This window comes from Lygodium microphyllum, chromosome 22 (genome assembly GCF_053477565.2).
Source record: "Lygodium microphyllum isolate KBCC chromosome 22, Lygodium_microphyllum_v1.1.10, whole genome shotgun sequence".
Lineage (NCBI taxonomy): Eukaryota > Viridiplantae > Streptophyta > Polypodiopsida > Schizaeales > Lygodiaceae > Lygodium > Lygodium microphyllum.
Window position 1 is genome coordinate 113343470 of NC_141156.1, and position 16752 is coordinate 113360221.

General features: G+C 42.4%; 1 protein-coding gene across 2 annotated transcripts in view; it reads left to right on the forward strand.

The window, feature by feature from the left end:
* Positions 1 to 6401: 6401 nt before the first annotated feature.
* ISA3 (isoamylase 3) overlaps positions 6402 to 16752 on the forward strand; it is a 264204-nt gene continuing 253853 nt past the window's right edge. For both annotated transcript variants that reach the window (XM_087662417.1, XM_087662418.1), the window contains exon 1: positions 6402 to 6665. In XM_087662417.1, the coding sequence (XP_087518543.1) occupies positions 6514 to 6665 (152 nt within the window). In that variant the 5' untranslated portion in view covers positions 6402 to 6513. The remainder of the gene's footprint in view (positions 6666 to 16752) is intronic.

Consider the following 16752-nt stretch of genomic DNA (forward strand, 5'->3'; position numbering starts at 1 on the left):
ATGTCAAATTCTTTATGAAGACCATGCTTAACTTCAGTAACCTCCCTCTCAAGAATGAGGTCATCAACATATATGACAACCACAACCATCCTCTATATGTCTCACATAAGGTGAGTAATCAGCCATACTCTGCTGAAATCCCATGATGCACAAGAATATGCTAATCCTCTCACAGCTCTTGGGGCTTGCTCCAATCCATACAATGCCTTCTTCAACTTGCATACATAATGCAGGTATTTAGGATTCACATACCCTTCAGGCTAATCCATGTACACTTCCTCTTCTAAACTTCCATTCAAGAATGCATTTTTCACATCCATTTGATACAATTTCCAGCCATATATAGAAGCAAAAGCAATCACTGATCTCATTATAGTCATCTTTGCCACTGGATTAAATGTCTCCTCATTATCCAATCCATATGTTTGTGCATAACCCTTTGCAACTAGCCTTGCTTTATACCTTTCTAGAGAAACATCCAATTTGCACTTGACTTTGTACACCCATTTGCAACCAATTGATTTCTTTCCACGAGGTAACTGCACTAAATCCCAAGTCTTGTTTTTCTTCAATGCATCCATCTTCTCATCCATAACTTGTCTCCATTCTTTGCTTTCCATTGTTTCCTCAAAGCAAGTAGGTTCCACATGATGTACATAAGAAACCATATAAGCATAATGCATCTTCATGAACCCATTATACGTCAATCGATCAATAGGATATCTAACCCTTTTTTATCTCCTCAATTGAGGTGCACTACTTGGTGTCTCACTTGCTCTTGCATGTGATGGCACATATTTTCATGCAGTTTTAGTACCCGGAGTTTTTACATGAGGAATACCATAATAATCATTGATAGATTCATCCTCTGAACTTTCAGCCATAGGCCTCTTGCCTTTTGCAATTTCCACACTCTTTTGTGAACTCCTCAACTTGCCATGGACTATAGCTACCATTGCTTTTTGCATTCTCTTGAGGTCTAGACATATCTTCTAAGTGCTAATTTCCAAGGTTACCAATTACTGAAATTTTCTTTCCATGAGCATAATTATCACTACTCTCATAGGAATCCAAGTCCACTACAATCTTGGGCTTGTACTATTATTCATACTCACTAAATCTGACATCCCTACTTATGTAAACTTCCTTAGTCACTGGATCATAGCATTTGTAACCCTTCTTCTCATCAAAATATCCAAGAAAGATGCATTTTATAGACTTTGGCTCCATCTTCTTCCTCAAATCATCAGGAACATGAACATAACAAACACATCCAAAAGCCCTGAAGTAGGCAACAGTGGGTGTCCTACCATACATCTTCTCATACGGTGATACATGATGAGTCAATGTTGTAGGTGTCATGTTCATGATATGTACTATAGTATGCATTACCTCTGCCCAATATGTCAATGGCATATTCATTTGGTTCATCATTGCCCTAGCAATCTCTACAATGATATGGTTCTTCCTTTCTGCCACACCCTTCTACTGAGGTGTATACCTACATGTCACTTGTCTTTTGATTCCATGATCTCTCAAAAAATCTGAAAATTCATATGACATGTACTCTCCTCCATTATTAGACCTCAAGCATTTTATGTAACAACCAAACTATTTTTCAACCATAGCTTTAAACTCCAAAAGTCTTTCAAAGGCTTTACTTTTATGCTGCATGAAATACACCCAAGTCATTCTGTTAAAGTCATTCTACATGAAACATTCTGACATGGATCCCAAATATCAAAATGCACCATTTCCAAAGGATAACTGTTGATTCTTCCCCTTTTTGGAAATGGTAATCTAGCTTGCTTGCCAAACTAATAAGCCTCACATACATGATCATAATTAACATAACCAAAATGGGGCCAACACAAACCACTTGTTTAGTTTGCATTTGTTTTAGTCTTTGTAGGTTTACATGTCCAATTCTCCTATGCCATAATTCAACATCCTTATCTTGACCATGCCCACTTTCAAAATACATAGAATTCTAAATGACGGGAGTACTGGCATCCAAGGCAAATAACTTGCCTTTCTTCTTCCCTTTTGCAATCAATTTGCCAGGCCTTCCATTTCGAAATTCCTCAATGAAACATCCCTAACAGAGCCACCTCTAGATCCATAACCTGCACCTCCATAATCGCCTGCATAATGGCTATATTGAGTCATTCCTCAACCCCTAGACATAGCATTTTTCTTGTAATAACATTCTCTTTCAAAATGTCCATAGTGCCCACAATAATTACATGCACCATCTCTATGTGGAGGAGTAGACTGTCCTCTACCTCTAGAGTAAGCTCTCACCCTGCCTCTAGGCATGAAATCACCATGACCAAAGGTACCTCGACCACATACAAAGCTATCACCACCATAGCCATAAGATGAGCCTCTAGCTCTAGATGGGCTACCATGCCCTCTTTGATGATAAAAGACACTATCTCCACTTGCATTCTTGCTACTGCTAGATGCATTCAAACCCAACTTTATTTCTTCTATGAGTAGCAAGGCAATCAATTCTTCAAAGTTTGGCATAGAGGCTCCTCTAACTGGAGGTATCCAAAGATTTATATGCTAGGCCAAGTCCATCAACTGTGACTAAAACCAAGTCATCATCGTCCACTGGTGCATTTATAGATGCAAGATCTTCTACAACCTGTTTGAATTCTACAACATAGTCACTGATAGTGCGGTTTCCTCTCCATGCTCCATGCAATCTTTTCTTAAGTTGTATCTTCCTTGCCTTCGTACATGTCCCATACATTTTCTCAATGATCTCCCATGCCTCTTTACAAGTATTTGCCTTCTTGATATGAGGAATCAAGGTTTTTGATATGCATATAGAGATCCAATGCAAAACCTTCATGTTCTTCCAGTCCAATCCTTTTATGCCTTCTTTTCCTCTTCCATGGGCTCCTCAAGAAGCTCTAGACATGCATCATCACCTGTAATGAGGTCCCAAAGACATCTCCCCAATCAGAAAGTTCTCCATCCTGTATGATCAGACACTATAGTTGTCCTTGGTCAATGTATCTCCAACAATCTGGGTAATTTGAGTTGTGTTTGACATTTTGATGGCTGCAATTTTAGAAAAACCAGCAATATGTGTTGTCTCAATCAAGCATTTAGCAACATGAACCAATCCACTGCCTCAAATAGTCAACTCGAGACAAAAAATGTACCATAAATAGCCCAAAAATTTCATGTAAATTCCCTTTCAAGAGAATGCCTGCTACACATAAGCTCAAATGCTATCATATACATTCATACACAATGCCCATACATTGTACAATGATTATCCAGCAAGAAACATCCAAAATGGACCTCAAAGGTGCTCATATGACCCAAAAAACATCAAAATACGGGCTTGAAATTGACCAATTTCCTTTCTATTTTTCTGCAATTTTTTGTGCTAGGAATGAAGTGCCAGTCAAGTTGAAGTTACACAAAAAAATTTGGAAATTTTCTACACATTGCATAAGATCAACTTTCTAGGCCTCCAAAACAACTAGTTAACTCTGCAGCAGTGTGAAATTTCTAACTATGAACTAGTTCACAGAATAAACAGTTCATGGGCTCTCTAGCGTGAAGACAGATCCTCAAGATAACAAGTTTCCCAATGTCCAATATGAACATAGCTTAGCAAGGGAGATTTTAAGCCTTAATGATAAAGCTATTAGCCTTATGAAGAAGAAAAAAATGTTTTCTACAGGTGGCTAGAAATGGCGACGTTTTTCCAAATCACTCTGTGGCATGTCCTCCAAAGCAGTCACCTTTATCAAACACATCCTCTCGTCCTCAAAAAATAGGTCTTGGATCTTCAAGCTCTCTCAAATGGGCAAATGGTTTCCTCTTTCTCTTCTCTGTCATCACATACATAAATCCCCTGCTTCCTGATAAGCAGGCCCTGTGCTTCTAACAAGTTGCCCCTATGCTTGTGGCCTCAAGCAGTTCCCCTATTTAAGCTAGGGCCTTGCTTAAGCATCCCTCCAGCTTTTGGACATCCATTCATGAACCAATTCGAATTCAAACACACCCAATGTCTTGCTGTCATACATCATTTCTAGCCTCTTTTGGCTTACCAAATGCATCCAATGTGGGCTTCACTTGCCCCCAAATCTGAGCTTTAGTAGCTCATCCAATCCATAGACCTATTGTGGGTGATTTAGATAGGGATTTGTACCTGATTTTAATGGTAGACAACAAGCCTTCAAGTTGATGTAGACCTTGATTCGGCAAGCTCCTTGCTCCAATCTTTTGCTCCCATGCTTATGCTCTGATACCGACTGAAAATAGATGAGAGATTCGATGGGGATGCACAAGGGAAGGTGGTTGAGACACGAATATGGAGGCTCAAGCTTTCTTCATACTCTTCTTCTTCATTCTTCTCATTCTATCTTCTCTACCGTCTACTTTTCCAAGTCTCTCACAAAGAGATAGACACTTTGACCTTTAGGACCCTTTACACAGCCTCTCATACACTTACCTAATATAACCATAGGATAAGGCTTGGGCTATGCCTTATTTCTCAACACTTTGCTTAGTGGTGGTATTGTCTAGCAATCTTTTTGTGAGTAGCTCGCTTACTATAAGGTCAGCTTCTAGGGCTCTGTCTCTATCAGCATTGCCTCACATTTTGTTCCTACCTCAGATGGCTAGGATCCTGTGAATCTCATTGAGCTCTCTCTCGTGACACAACCTCTAAGCCCTCTACTCTTGGCTATAACTCCCAATGCACTACAATGCTATCCTTGCCAGTTTTCTCTCTTCCTCAAGGTTAGTTATGACATCGGCTACTACTGGTCTCCCATGGTGCGCTATCTCGTCTATTGGTCGTATTGTGTGACGTCGCCACATGTCATATGGATGCTCAACCATGTTAAGGTCAAGGTCGAGGTTTAGACTGTTCTTGTTTGAGTTGATGCCTACCATAGTAGTTGCCTCCTGACCCATTAGTGCATCTATGAGGTCAACTAAGCCAACTAGAGATGTATCCCTAATTTTGGCGAGCCTTTCCTTTTCTCGGCAATGTGATGGCTCGGTCCCCTCTATATCTTGGTTCCTGGTTTTCTGGGTCCTTTGTTTGATTCTTGGGGTTGTACTCTTATTGGTGGGTTTGTTTTTAGCTTAATCCCCCTTAATGTATTCCTTGTTAACCCAATAGCTAACAAATGTGCAATGCTTACACACCAACAATGCATCTCAATGTGCATTGTGTGAAATCAAGCTTTCCAGCTTTCACATGTGCTTAAATGCCTACATTGTTGAGTGTGACCTTTGATAGAGTCAACTACGTCAAGCAGTTTCTTGTTCTTGATGCTTTTGGAGGGGTTTTGACTGCTCCTAATGGTTGAAATTGGGTTCTCTATGGGTCATGACAAGTGGTTTGTCGGGCATCCAACCGAGTGAGTCAACTTGGGTCTACTCCTCTTTATATATGTCCTACTCCTCTTTGGGCGCTCAATCCATTTTTTACATGACCAGTTATTTTAGCCTAGGTCATCTTTCCCTATTCCTTCCTATTTACATGGTTCCTTCACCTATGCTCGTCTACATTTACAATTGCACAGGAGGGAGCCTGACACTCTTTTACAAAATGAACTACAATGTGCCCAACACTTTTCTTGCTACAATATTCAGTGCACTTAGTATTATGTGCTTCCTTTTACATTTGAGGCTTTTCCTGCACATTTTTTGAGCTTGCCTTTCTCTTTCATTTTTCTCGCCTTGGAGATTTCTTCCATTTTTGATTTTTCAGGGCTTTTTTGTCTTGAACTTCTAAAGGTGTAAGAGAGAGAGAGAGAGAGCTCATTAACTTTAGAATAAATAATTCTTTTTTAATAGTTAGTACTTTCTAGGTTCAGATTGCACTCTACTTGTGCTATGTAGGATAGGTATTAGGTTTGGTACATTGTTCAATTATAAGAAGTATAGAAATGCACCGCACATGAGAGAGAGAGAGAGAGAGAGAGAGAGAGAGAGAGAGAGAGAGAGAGAGAGAGAGAGAGAGAGAGAGCTCATTAAACATTAAATTTAGAACTATAATTGTTATCTAATAGTTAGTACTTGATAGGTTAGAGTTGCAGTTTACCAATGTTATGTGGGGATAGATAATAGGCTTCCTACATTGCTCAATTGTAAGAAGTATATATATAGATATAGATACTCAATTATAAGAAGTATAGATTGGAAATAAAAATTCAAGGAGATATTTGTACTAAAGAAGAATAAACATTGGAAACGAAAATGAGAAGGAAAAAGCGACTACGAGTCACATCGCGACACGTGGAAGGGACACTAGAAAAGAGCAAAGCTTCCAAAGCTCAGGAGCCGACGCGTGGCACACGAGTGTCCTGCTTCCTCTCTTAAACACTGGCAAAAGGTTTTCACCGGCGTCACGGGCATTTTGCTAGTCAACCTCAAAATGTAAGCAAGAAGAAGACGAGCAAGCAGAAACTTCAAGAAGGAGGAGGAGGGAGAGGGAGAGGAGGGGCAAGAAAGAAGCGCAGGCACTCGATGTTGCAATGCCAGGTTTCCCATCCATACCTCGGTGGCTGCAACGTTGGCAGAAGCTCTCACCTTGCTCCGGCCTGTAAGCTTACAATCGAATTCTTTGGCCTTGGCTTTAGCCCAGGCTCGCCCCAGAGGATCTTGAAGCACGACTCCAGGTTCGTCTCATCTTCCAGAAATGCAGGTTTTCCTCTTTGTTTCCTTTTCTCGTCCTGAGCTTTTGCTACTTCATTGCCCCGGTTTGCTCGTCTTGCCAGCTGTTTGCACTGATAAAGTTACCAAATGCCAGTACACATTTTTAAAATTCTGTTGGCGATAGTCATTCGTGAATGGACGCTCTGGGCATACATAGGCTAGCCCTTCCTATCCAATCACGATAGAGACAGGAGAACCTCTATGTGTTAATAGCATTCGATTGGTCGGATCTGAATGTGATCGAATGACCTATTTCTATCTCTCATTCAAACAACATTGTGCCATGATACCTTATCGCACATTGGATCATGCATTTTCCATTACAATCTACGTGTGCATGTCACTATGCCTCCCTTGGTGCCTTCATACGTACACTCATTAACTTTCAACATCATCAAACTTTGTCATTGTGAAACGTTAATGTGGCAGAAAAATAAAAGTAATACCATATGACAAATCCATGTTATCACAAAATTATCTGCAGTGCGCTATCTATCCTGGCCATTACATACTCAAACCATCCACTTTCAACCCTTGATGGCGTGATGAATAATGATCTATCTCATTGGGAGCAAACATTACATGGGAGAATGTGCGGAGAACCACCATCAAGATAAACATTGGCTTTTAGAACTTTGAGCTTTTGATTTTAGAAGTTGTCAATGCCAGATGTGGATGTAGTGATGGAAGTGTGGAAAATTGCTGTAATAGACTCCTGAACATAGGAGAGAAGAGAAAAGAGAAACATTGCAAAAGAAAAGAACATTGCACAAAGAACTCGCAAGCAAAGAGATGCTTGGGAAATGGAATCCATATACCAAGACTTGAGACATTACAGATCCGACATGAGTTACTTGTGAAGAAGAGTGTGTGGAGGCATTGCTAGGTTTTGCACAGAGGAAACACAAAGTGACCACGATAGAAACACAACGAGACAAACATAGGCATAGAGAGCAAAACCGAAAACTCAAACACAGAAAGTCAAACACAAACAGAAGAAAGGAAAGAAAGAACACAACTCTGATGTGAATGAATGTAAGAGTGTAGGATGTGGAGGATGCAGCAAATGCAGGTGTTAGGAGGGCCTGCAGTACCATGGACAAGTGAGGAAGAGAATTGGTAGCTATTGCTTGATGTGAAGCAGTTATTACTTGATGAAAGACTGTTGCTTGATGTGGAGGACACCAAATGCAAGTTGTAGATGCTATTGCATGACGAGGGAGATGGGTTGTGAGCTGTCACTTACACATTGGAGGTGCAAATTCAGCAGAGGGAAGGTGTGACAGCAGTCGCCGAGGTTGGATAGCCATGTGTGTGTGGATTAATGGCTGAAATTTGCACTTATAGATGAGAAATCTGCACAGAAAGGGATTGGAGTGAATGGGGGTAGTTTGTCTATTTATGAATGAGGATGGACCCTCCCAAATTAGGGTTTCATTGAACTCTCTCGAACCACTTCTAGTTTTAGGGTTTTCATTAAATTAAGCTTTTTTGGGACTGTTTAAGTGGCTAATTAGCATGGAATTCATTTCTTAGCTCAACATTCCCTCTTGAGCCCAAAATAGGGTGAAAAAGGAAGGCCAATCCATTTTGCCCAAGGTGTCCCATTCCAAAGCAGCTAGGGTATCAGACAAAGGATGTACGGTGGTTGCCCAGTTGTCTACTAAGACTACAGAGGCAATGGTTATTTTACCAAGGGAGTCCAAGTAGTCACCCTAGAGAGGATAGAGTATCGGACAAAGGGTGCTTGTTGATTGCCGAGTGGCCTATCAAGGCCTACAAAGGCAGATGGAACTACAATGCACTTTTTTTTGTGTAAGTGAGATGGTTTTCGGTCGATTGAGTAATAGGAGAAGATGGGAGAATGAGAAGGGATGGTTAGGTCCAACCCATCACAAAACAAACAAGCTACCCATCCACTCGAGGAAGTTGATGATGAGGGAATGGTAATGAAGTAATGGTCGTGTATGTGGTGAACAAACCGCCGGTGGAAACAACTTAGGATCCGTTTAGTGGTGCTTTGTACAATGAGTATGTTACATGTTGTGAAATGCTCATGCAGTAGGTGCCACTTGGACAGTGTTCCTTGTGGGGAAATTGTTCACTTGCCCAAGCATCCTAGTACAAATATGATGAAAACATGCAATGCACAGGGGAAAGTATAATGGGGGGGAAGGTTGATGTCGAAGACAAGTGCTGAAACCTGTAGAATACCAAGAAGGGTAGGAATCCCCTCTCAATTGGAATGTCGATGCCGAAGGAGGAAGAGGAGCCAAATGTCGGATTTCGTGTGGTGCTGAGAACCATGATGAGAAGAAGCATTCGGGACTAGAAGAGCAAGGTAGAAGTCGCCACCATGATAGCCTTGCCTTGGGAAGAAAAGTCTCCATGCTAGTAGGAGAGCAATCAAGACCAACAACGAGGTCCCAAAGACTGTGAGACTTAAGCACTTGATGCATATAGTTTGACCAAGCGGTGAAGTCCGACCCATTCAAACGAGTCTTGTCCGTGAAGACATTCTTGGCCGATGCAACAAGAGTGGTAGTGCTCGGATAAGGTGGATAGTGTGGGTATTGTGGTGGAAAGGAGTATACTTGGGAATAGGAACTAGAGTGCCTACCAAGCATATGAGAACTGTGCATGGTGGATCCAAAAGTTTGCGTGGGATGACTAGGCATGAGCATTGGTTCCGCATGAGGATCCCAAGATGGAGGGATAGGGATACGTGGAGCAGAGGATGGAAATCCTTGCGTAGGAGTGACCCGTGGAAAGTGTGATGATGCACCATAAGTAGGGGATGCGTGTAGCTGGGGGTAGTGAGGGGGATGCCCATCACAACCATCTCAGTCGGAAAAGATGTGCCTACATGAGGAAAGGTAGAGGGAATTGTGTTAGAGGGTGGCATTCCCTGCAACGAAGCCCCATAGGACGGAGTGGCTTGTGGGAAAGGGTAGGTGATAGTGTTAAGAGGTGGAATGCTCCCTCATGATGCACCATGATGTGTTAAGAGGTGGAATGCTCCCTCACGATGCACCATGATGTGAAGTGGTAGGGAAATGTGAATATGGAATAGAGAATGAAAATGTGCAAGGAGCGGAAATAGAAGGTCCAACTCCTAGTGTGGTAGAGGTGGATATGGAATGTAAGTCGAGGTTTTGAAATGAGTGTGATGTGGCTTCAAGAGAAGAGGGTGGGATGGGAGGGAGAGAAGACAAGTAATCAACTTGCTCAAATGAAATAGAAGATGTAGGTATACTTGATGATGAATGTCTGCTTCTTAAGCGTCTTGTGTTAAGATTTACATACATTTGACCATTTGGATCTTACACACCGAAAGGCAAAAGAGGAGAGGGTTTTGATTTGAATGACTCAAAAGGATTGTATAAACCTGACATAGAGCTTGACCAAGATGATGAAGATGGATCGCCAGTCGTCCCAAATGTGGTATTGCCTCCTGTAGAGTCAAATTGGAAGTAGATAGAGAAAGAGAGCTAAGAGGAGGCACATTAATCGAGAAGCTCAATGACCCAAAACTGAACAGTGTTGAACAGTGAGATAGAGTGAGAGTCGACGGATAGGTGTGTGCCAGTGTGGTACACACAAAGAATAAAAGAATGTATTTATACTTAGGGTACAGTACACTTACACCTGCTAGGGTGAGTTCACATGTGTGAAGTAATATATACACAGAGAGCGCGTAAAGGGCCTTTACACCCAACAACCTCCCACTTAAAGGTCCGAAGCGAACCTTTAACCAATTTTCACAAGTCTGATGCAATGCTTATGTGGAGCCTTTGCAAGACTTTTGGTGAGAACATCTGCAGGGTTATCTTGTGATTTGATCTTGGTTAGGGTGACTAGACCATCGTCCAAAACTTGTCTGATAAAATGATACCGAACATCAATATGTTTGGTATGTGCATGAAACATGGCATTCTTAGCTAGGCATACAACGCTCTGGTTATCACATCTAAGTATAGGTGTTTTGGTGGGGCAGCCCAAAATCCTTGACCAAACGACCAAGCCAAACTGCTTCTTTTGAAGCTTCAGTGGCTTCAATATATTCAGCCTTAGTGGTAGAGAGTGCTACTATTTTTTGCAACCTAGAGCACCAAGAAACCGCCCCACCCGTCAAGGCAAAGATTCACCCGCTAGTATGTTGGGTATTTCACTCACGCCTCACTTACACCTACGTTCACATTCTTTGCGCCACCCGTCAATAGTAGCTAGCGCCACCCATCTCTAGAAATGCTGCCTGTGGCATTGCTCGCCATGTCAGTCACACAGAAGGCAGTTGCCACGCCACGATCTGTAGCTTGAAGCCTGCTCAGGCTGCCTGTTTGCCATCTGCTATGCTAGATTGCTGCGCCACCTGCCTGACTGCGATTGATGAATCTGCGCCAGCTTGCCATAGCTCTGACGCCTGCCAGCTCGTCTATCCATGTGCCCATGTCAACCCGTCATTTCTAAGGTAATTTTTTTAAAATTTTTAATTTCAGAATAGATTTCTAGAAGAGGGGGTTTCTACGCAAGCAGGAGACTTTTGGATACGTGTCTGGGACACTGGATGCAAATTTTTGGGCACATTCATAAAAATTTTTGGAGCTTTTATGCTTTTTGAGGACATTGGCACATGCATTGCAGTTGCAGTCATTGATAGACTGTTTTGAACAAATTTGGGGCAAGAAATTTAGGGGATTTTGCTGATACAGTGTTGCTGAACACTGATTGTACCTTGGATTGTATGCATTAAAGACAATTTTGACAGAGTGCACCTTTGTATAATAATTGCAGAAGTTATTTCCTGCAACTTTTGGAAATTTTCAGATTTCTAGTTTGGTCACGCTTCGATATTGCTCTTTTGCCTCTTTTGGTTATTGATTATCATGGCAAATCAGGGAGGATATGTCTTCACCTATGTATCCAAGGAGGACAGATTGGATGTAAATAACTATTCACTTTGGTTCTTCATGATGAAGAATGTATTTGTGGCGAAAAATCTTTGGGATTATGTTAGTGGAGAAGAAGCTAGACTTGGAGTTGTGGCTCCAGCTACTCCTCCTCCAGGAGGACGTGCACAACGGGCACCTCAGCTTGCTCTAGATCAACAACTCAAAAAGCGTGGGGTACACGGGATGCACAGGCGTTGTCGCTGATTGCATTGGCAGTTCAGCAATCAATCATCCCCCGCATTCGTTCAGTAGCTTCTTCACGAGAAGCTTGGCTAACTTTGGAGCAGATGTTTGCAGGCAAGAATGAGATTCACATCTCTTTCTTAAAGAAAGAGCTAGAGACATTGAAAATGGATGAAGGTGATTCTATTCAGGATCACTTGAACAAAATTCAGGACTTGTGTGAGCAACTCATGAATGCTGATGAGTACTATTTGGATGCACAGATGATATCTACCACTTTGAACTCATTATCTGTAACGTGTCCTCTTAGTATCATCTAGGACACGTCTTAGCAGTCCGTCGGAAAGGATGTCTAGAAAGCTCCGCCCAGCACTCCCATGGAATGTTACGGGATTTGCGATCTAGGTCTTCCCGTGTCTGCCACGTAGCGGAAGTATCCTGGCCGTTCCCACTTAGGATCGATCGGAATTAGGGTTTTCCTGACTGGTCATTAACTAACAGCAACTAGTGTCGGACCCGAGCGAACTACTTTACGCAGAAACGCCAGGTCCGAAGCGGATTCACGCTGCACTTGGTTCAAGGAGAATGGGAAACGAGAGGGATGTAGAGCTCAACCTCTCTGCCATAAGGCATAGTCCCATTCCGTTCCCCTAAAACAGCGTAAATCGGGTAAGACATAACTCTAGGTCATTGCTTCCGTTATTCGTTTTGATGATCATCCTGCTGTTCATCGAGATTTTTGAGAAAAGTTCCCGGCTAACCGGGACCACCCAACCGTAGGACGGACCCATGGCCCATCCTCCGCACTTTTCTCGGTTTGTTTTTAGTTATGTAATTATCTAACACATTGATTTGACATATAACAATCATCTTCTTTGATTAATCCATTAAGCACTGGTTCCTTCACGTAATCTTATGACGTGACATAGAAAACGATATCAAGCAAGTTCTTTGTTAATATTTCATCATTTTATCTTTGAAATACAATGAGTTTCGCCCGTAGGCTTGTCCATAATCCGCCCGAAGGCTATCCAGTAATCCGCAGGGATCACTATTCTAAGCTTCCGCCCGTAAACTAGTATGCGGGCCTCGAGATCCAATCCCGAGTCACGTTAGCCTCTTGTGCAGGATCCGAAAGGCGAGGGATTTACGGCTAGAGCCCCCCCTGACACCCAAGCGTCCTCCTACTCCAAGTAGAGCTCAACGGAGAGACCTCTCGCGGCGGGGTCGGTCCACGTTCCCGGCGCGGTGAACAACCCCCTTGGTTAGGGTTAGGCAAGTAGTCGGGGGTAACTGAAACTGCCTCTTCCTTCAGGCCTTTAACCTGAAGTATAGGTACTCATTTCATTTGTAATTCATAATTCAAACAGAGCCCTAAAATCTCTAGCAAGCACAAACATTTCTATTAATCAACCGTGTTGTTTGGCAAACTGCTAAGGAAGTGTTCTTTCCTTTTGAGTGTATCACCACTCGTTCCCAAGGTGTCTTGTAAATTGGCAAGATCCTTTACATTCCGGTGTAGGGCATACCCTATTAACCCAACTTGGTCAACCCTAAAGTTCCTTAGATATGCTAGTTTCCGGTTTACAACTTTCCTTATTTAGAAGGATATCCAAAAATACGTCCTTTTGCAAGATAACTTGCGTAGGGATCTGCCATCCTTGTTGAGGGTTTTTACCCTTTCTCCTTGTGAATCAATCACAAGACTAAATGATTTTGTACTTGTTGCGCAAGTCCTGCGATGGAATAATCCGTTTTAGATCCTTTAAGTTGACGTATGTCGGGCCTAGGGTTTCTTTTTAAGAATCTCGGGGACAACCCTAGTTCTTTATCTTTACGAATTTTTTTGACCCTACAATAAGGAAAGTAGTCAAGTGCTTAGGGTATGAATATTTCTATGTTTAGATTGGTTTGGTTATCTTTTGGAAGGTAATATTAATCGCCTTGTCACGGTTTTGCTATCCTTGTGACAATTTACTTTTCAGTCAATACAATTCAATTTAAACTTCCTTTTTCCTTGCAGATGAACTCATGCCAAATAACAAACATTTCCCTTGCTAAGATGTGCAATTAGCAATGATAACTTCCTAGTAATTTGAGCAACGAAAGAAACCTTTCATGAATTTAATCATTTACAATGATTCGTTGCGAAAAGGAATAAGACTAATGGTGCAAGATATAATTTCTATACCTTTAGGATTTAACTGAAATATACTACTATAGTAAATAGATAATCTTGCTCGTAATTTATAATGCTTGATGCTATTCGAAGGAAACTAAGTTCTATACATTATCATTCATTCAAATAAGCTAAAGTCATTCATTACAAATAACTCGGACAAATATATCCTACCCCTAACAATTTCCCTTTGCATGATTGACTTAAAATTGAATTAAAGCCAAGAAGAAAAACCTGGTTTTGGGGTGAGATATCCATATGGATACCGGGAGATGACCCTTCCGCGACTGCGCCTTGGACTTTCTTAGGAGGCATCGCAATTGTAGTCCTTCGGACGTAGAAACAGCTTTACACTTCCTTTTCGGAATTCCCACCGTCGCTCCCTTGCACTTCAATACTCTTCTTTTCTTTTTCGAGTAGGGGAAAAACCCAAGTCCCAAGGGTATTTTGGAAAGGGCAAGGAACGGCTAAGGGGTTTAACCACGAGGAGGGGGGTAGTAAGACCTTTTCAAAGCCTAGTACTTTTGGGGGGAAAAGGGTCTTGTAAAGCCCAAAAAAAATGGTTACAGGTGGTTAAAGCACGGGAGGAAAATGATTCCGAAACCAAGCGTAAGGGCTAAAGGAAAATTAAGGATACTAGGAGGGGGGTTTCAAAATACCATGGAAAGAGCTTATAGGAGTTTAAAAAAAAACCGCGGGGGGGGGGGGGGAGGGATGAAAGGCAACGCAAGGGTTTGAAAGGGAACACAAGGGTTTTGTTTTGCGACCCAAGACAAAAGATTATTGATGTTAGCACCGGGGGATAATAAGACCTTTGAGGGCCTTAGATCTTTTGGGGGAAAATAAGGACTTAAAAAGTGTAAAACACGGGGGAGGGAAAGGGGTTACAAGATGCATAGGAAGGGGGTTTATGAGCTTTAAAAAGAGACATTCGGGGGGAATAGTAATCCCAAGCCCACAGGAAGGGGGCCTAAAGTAGCACACCCTTGGGAAGTTTCCAAGGTTTGCTGGGAAGCCACGTGGGGGGAAAATAAAGCAGGCATAGTCGACGGCCTCGTGGCCAGGCCTCGTGGCGAGCTGGCGCAGGATCAGGCAGCGGAATCAGGAGGATTGGATGCGGAATGGTGGCGGCTGCTGGCGTGGCAGCTCATGACTCCACCAGGGCGGACTGGCGGCGACCAGCTTGTACAGCGCCTCTCCCCGACTTCTCCCAACGTCTGGCTCCACCTCGTACTCCTTCCCAGGCTCTGGCGATGATAGGCAGCCTGACAGCTCTCCCTCTCTCCTCCCCAGACGGCAGCAGCCCCCCTTGATTTAAATAGGGGAGGGGAGGGGAATCCTCCCTTTCCATCGTGTCAGTGCGCATGGCATTGAGGATCAGCAAGCTCCAACGAGGAGCTTTCTGTCCTTTCTAAATCCCTCTCCCCCTCCAGCACGACCATCACCTGACGGGAGAAGAATAAAAAAAAATTAATTTCCCATGGATTTCCAATATTCGATATATTACATTCTCTCCCCCTTAGAGGAATCGAGATGTTCTCATCTTGAGATAAACTGGGGATATTGATGGTTGAGTGTGCGTTCATCTATCCAAGTGGCATCCTCTTCGGGATAATCTTTCCACTGGACGAAGCATTCTCTCAGGGTTTTGGATCTTAATTGTCTCTCCCTAACATCCAAGATCTTATCAGGCCTTAGTTCAAGGACTCCTTGATTAGGCATTACAACTTGTTGGTCATCAAGTACATGGTCAGGATTAGGTACATATTTCTTCAATAGGCTGATATGGAATACATTGTGAACCTTTAGGTTCTCAGGGAGTTGTAATCTATAAGCATTAGGTCCTAGGCTTTTGAGGATCTTGTATGGCCCACAATACCTTGGACTTAGCTTCTTGCAATCTCCTAAGGATAGAGAACTCTTTTTAGGGCGTACGCGAATGAAGACCATGTCTCCTTCTTCGAAGACTCTTTCTTGACGTTTCAAATCTGTGTACGCCTTTTGTCTATCCTTGGCCGCCTGTATGTCTTGTCTTATTGACTTTATTTGATCATCCATGTCTTCCAACATCTGTCTTGACGCTTCAACCCTTAGGGTTGGATCAGAAAAGTTTAGGGGACTTTGACAATCATGACCATATAATGCCTGATAAGGGGTCATCTGAATGCTCTGTTGGTAAGAAGCATTGTAGGCAAATTCAACTAATGGCAAGTATTGAATCCACCTCTTCGGCTCTCGACAGCAGTATGCCCTAAGCATATCTTCGATGATTTGATTTACTCGCTTTGTTTGGCCATCCGTTTGGGGATGGTAGGCGGTGCTAAAACAGAGTTGAGTCCCAATAGCTTCAAAGATAGCTCTCCAGAAGTGTGATGTGAAGAGAGAATCTCGGTCACTAATGATTCTTCTAGGTAACCCATGTAGCTTGAATATCTCCTTGATAAACAATCTTGCAATGTCGGAGGCTTTATAGTTTGTCTTTACTGGAATTAGGTGTGCAACCTTGGTAAGCATGCCAACCATAACCATAATGGAATTGTATCCTCCTTGGACTTGGGGTAAGCCCACAACAAAATCCATACTGATAAATTCCCATTTCATTTGGGGAATGTCAAGGGGTTGCAGTTTCCCTGGCATCATGACATGTTCGGCTTTGATACGTTGGCAAGATAAACACTCAGTGACATATTTGAGAATGCCACCTTTAAGCCTCTCCCAATGGTAGCTTTTTCTAAC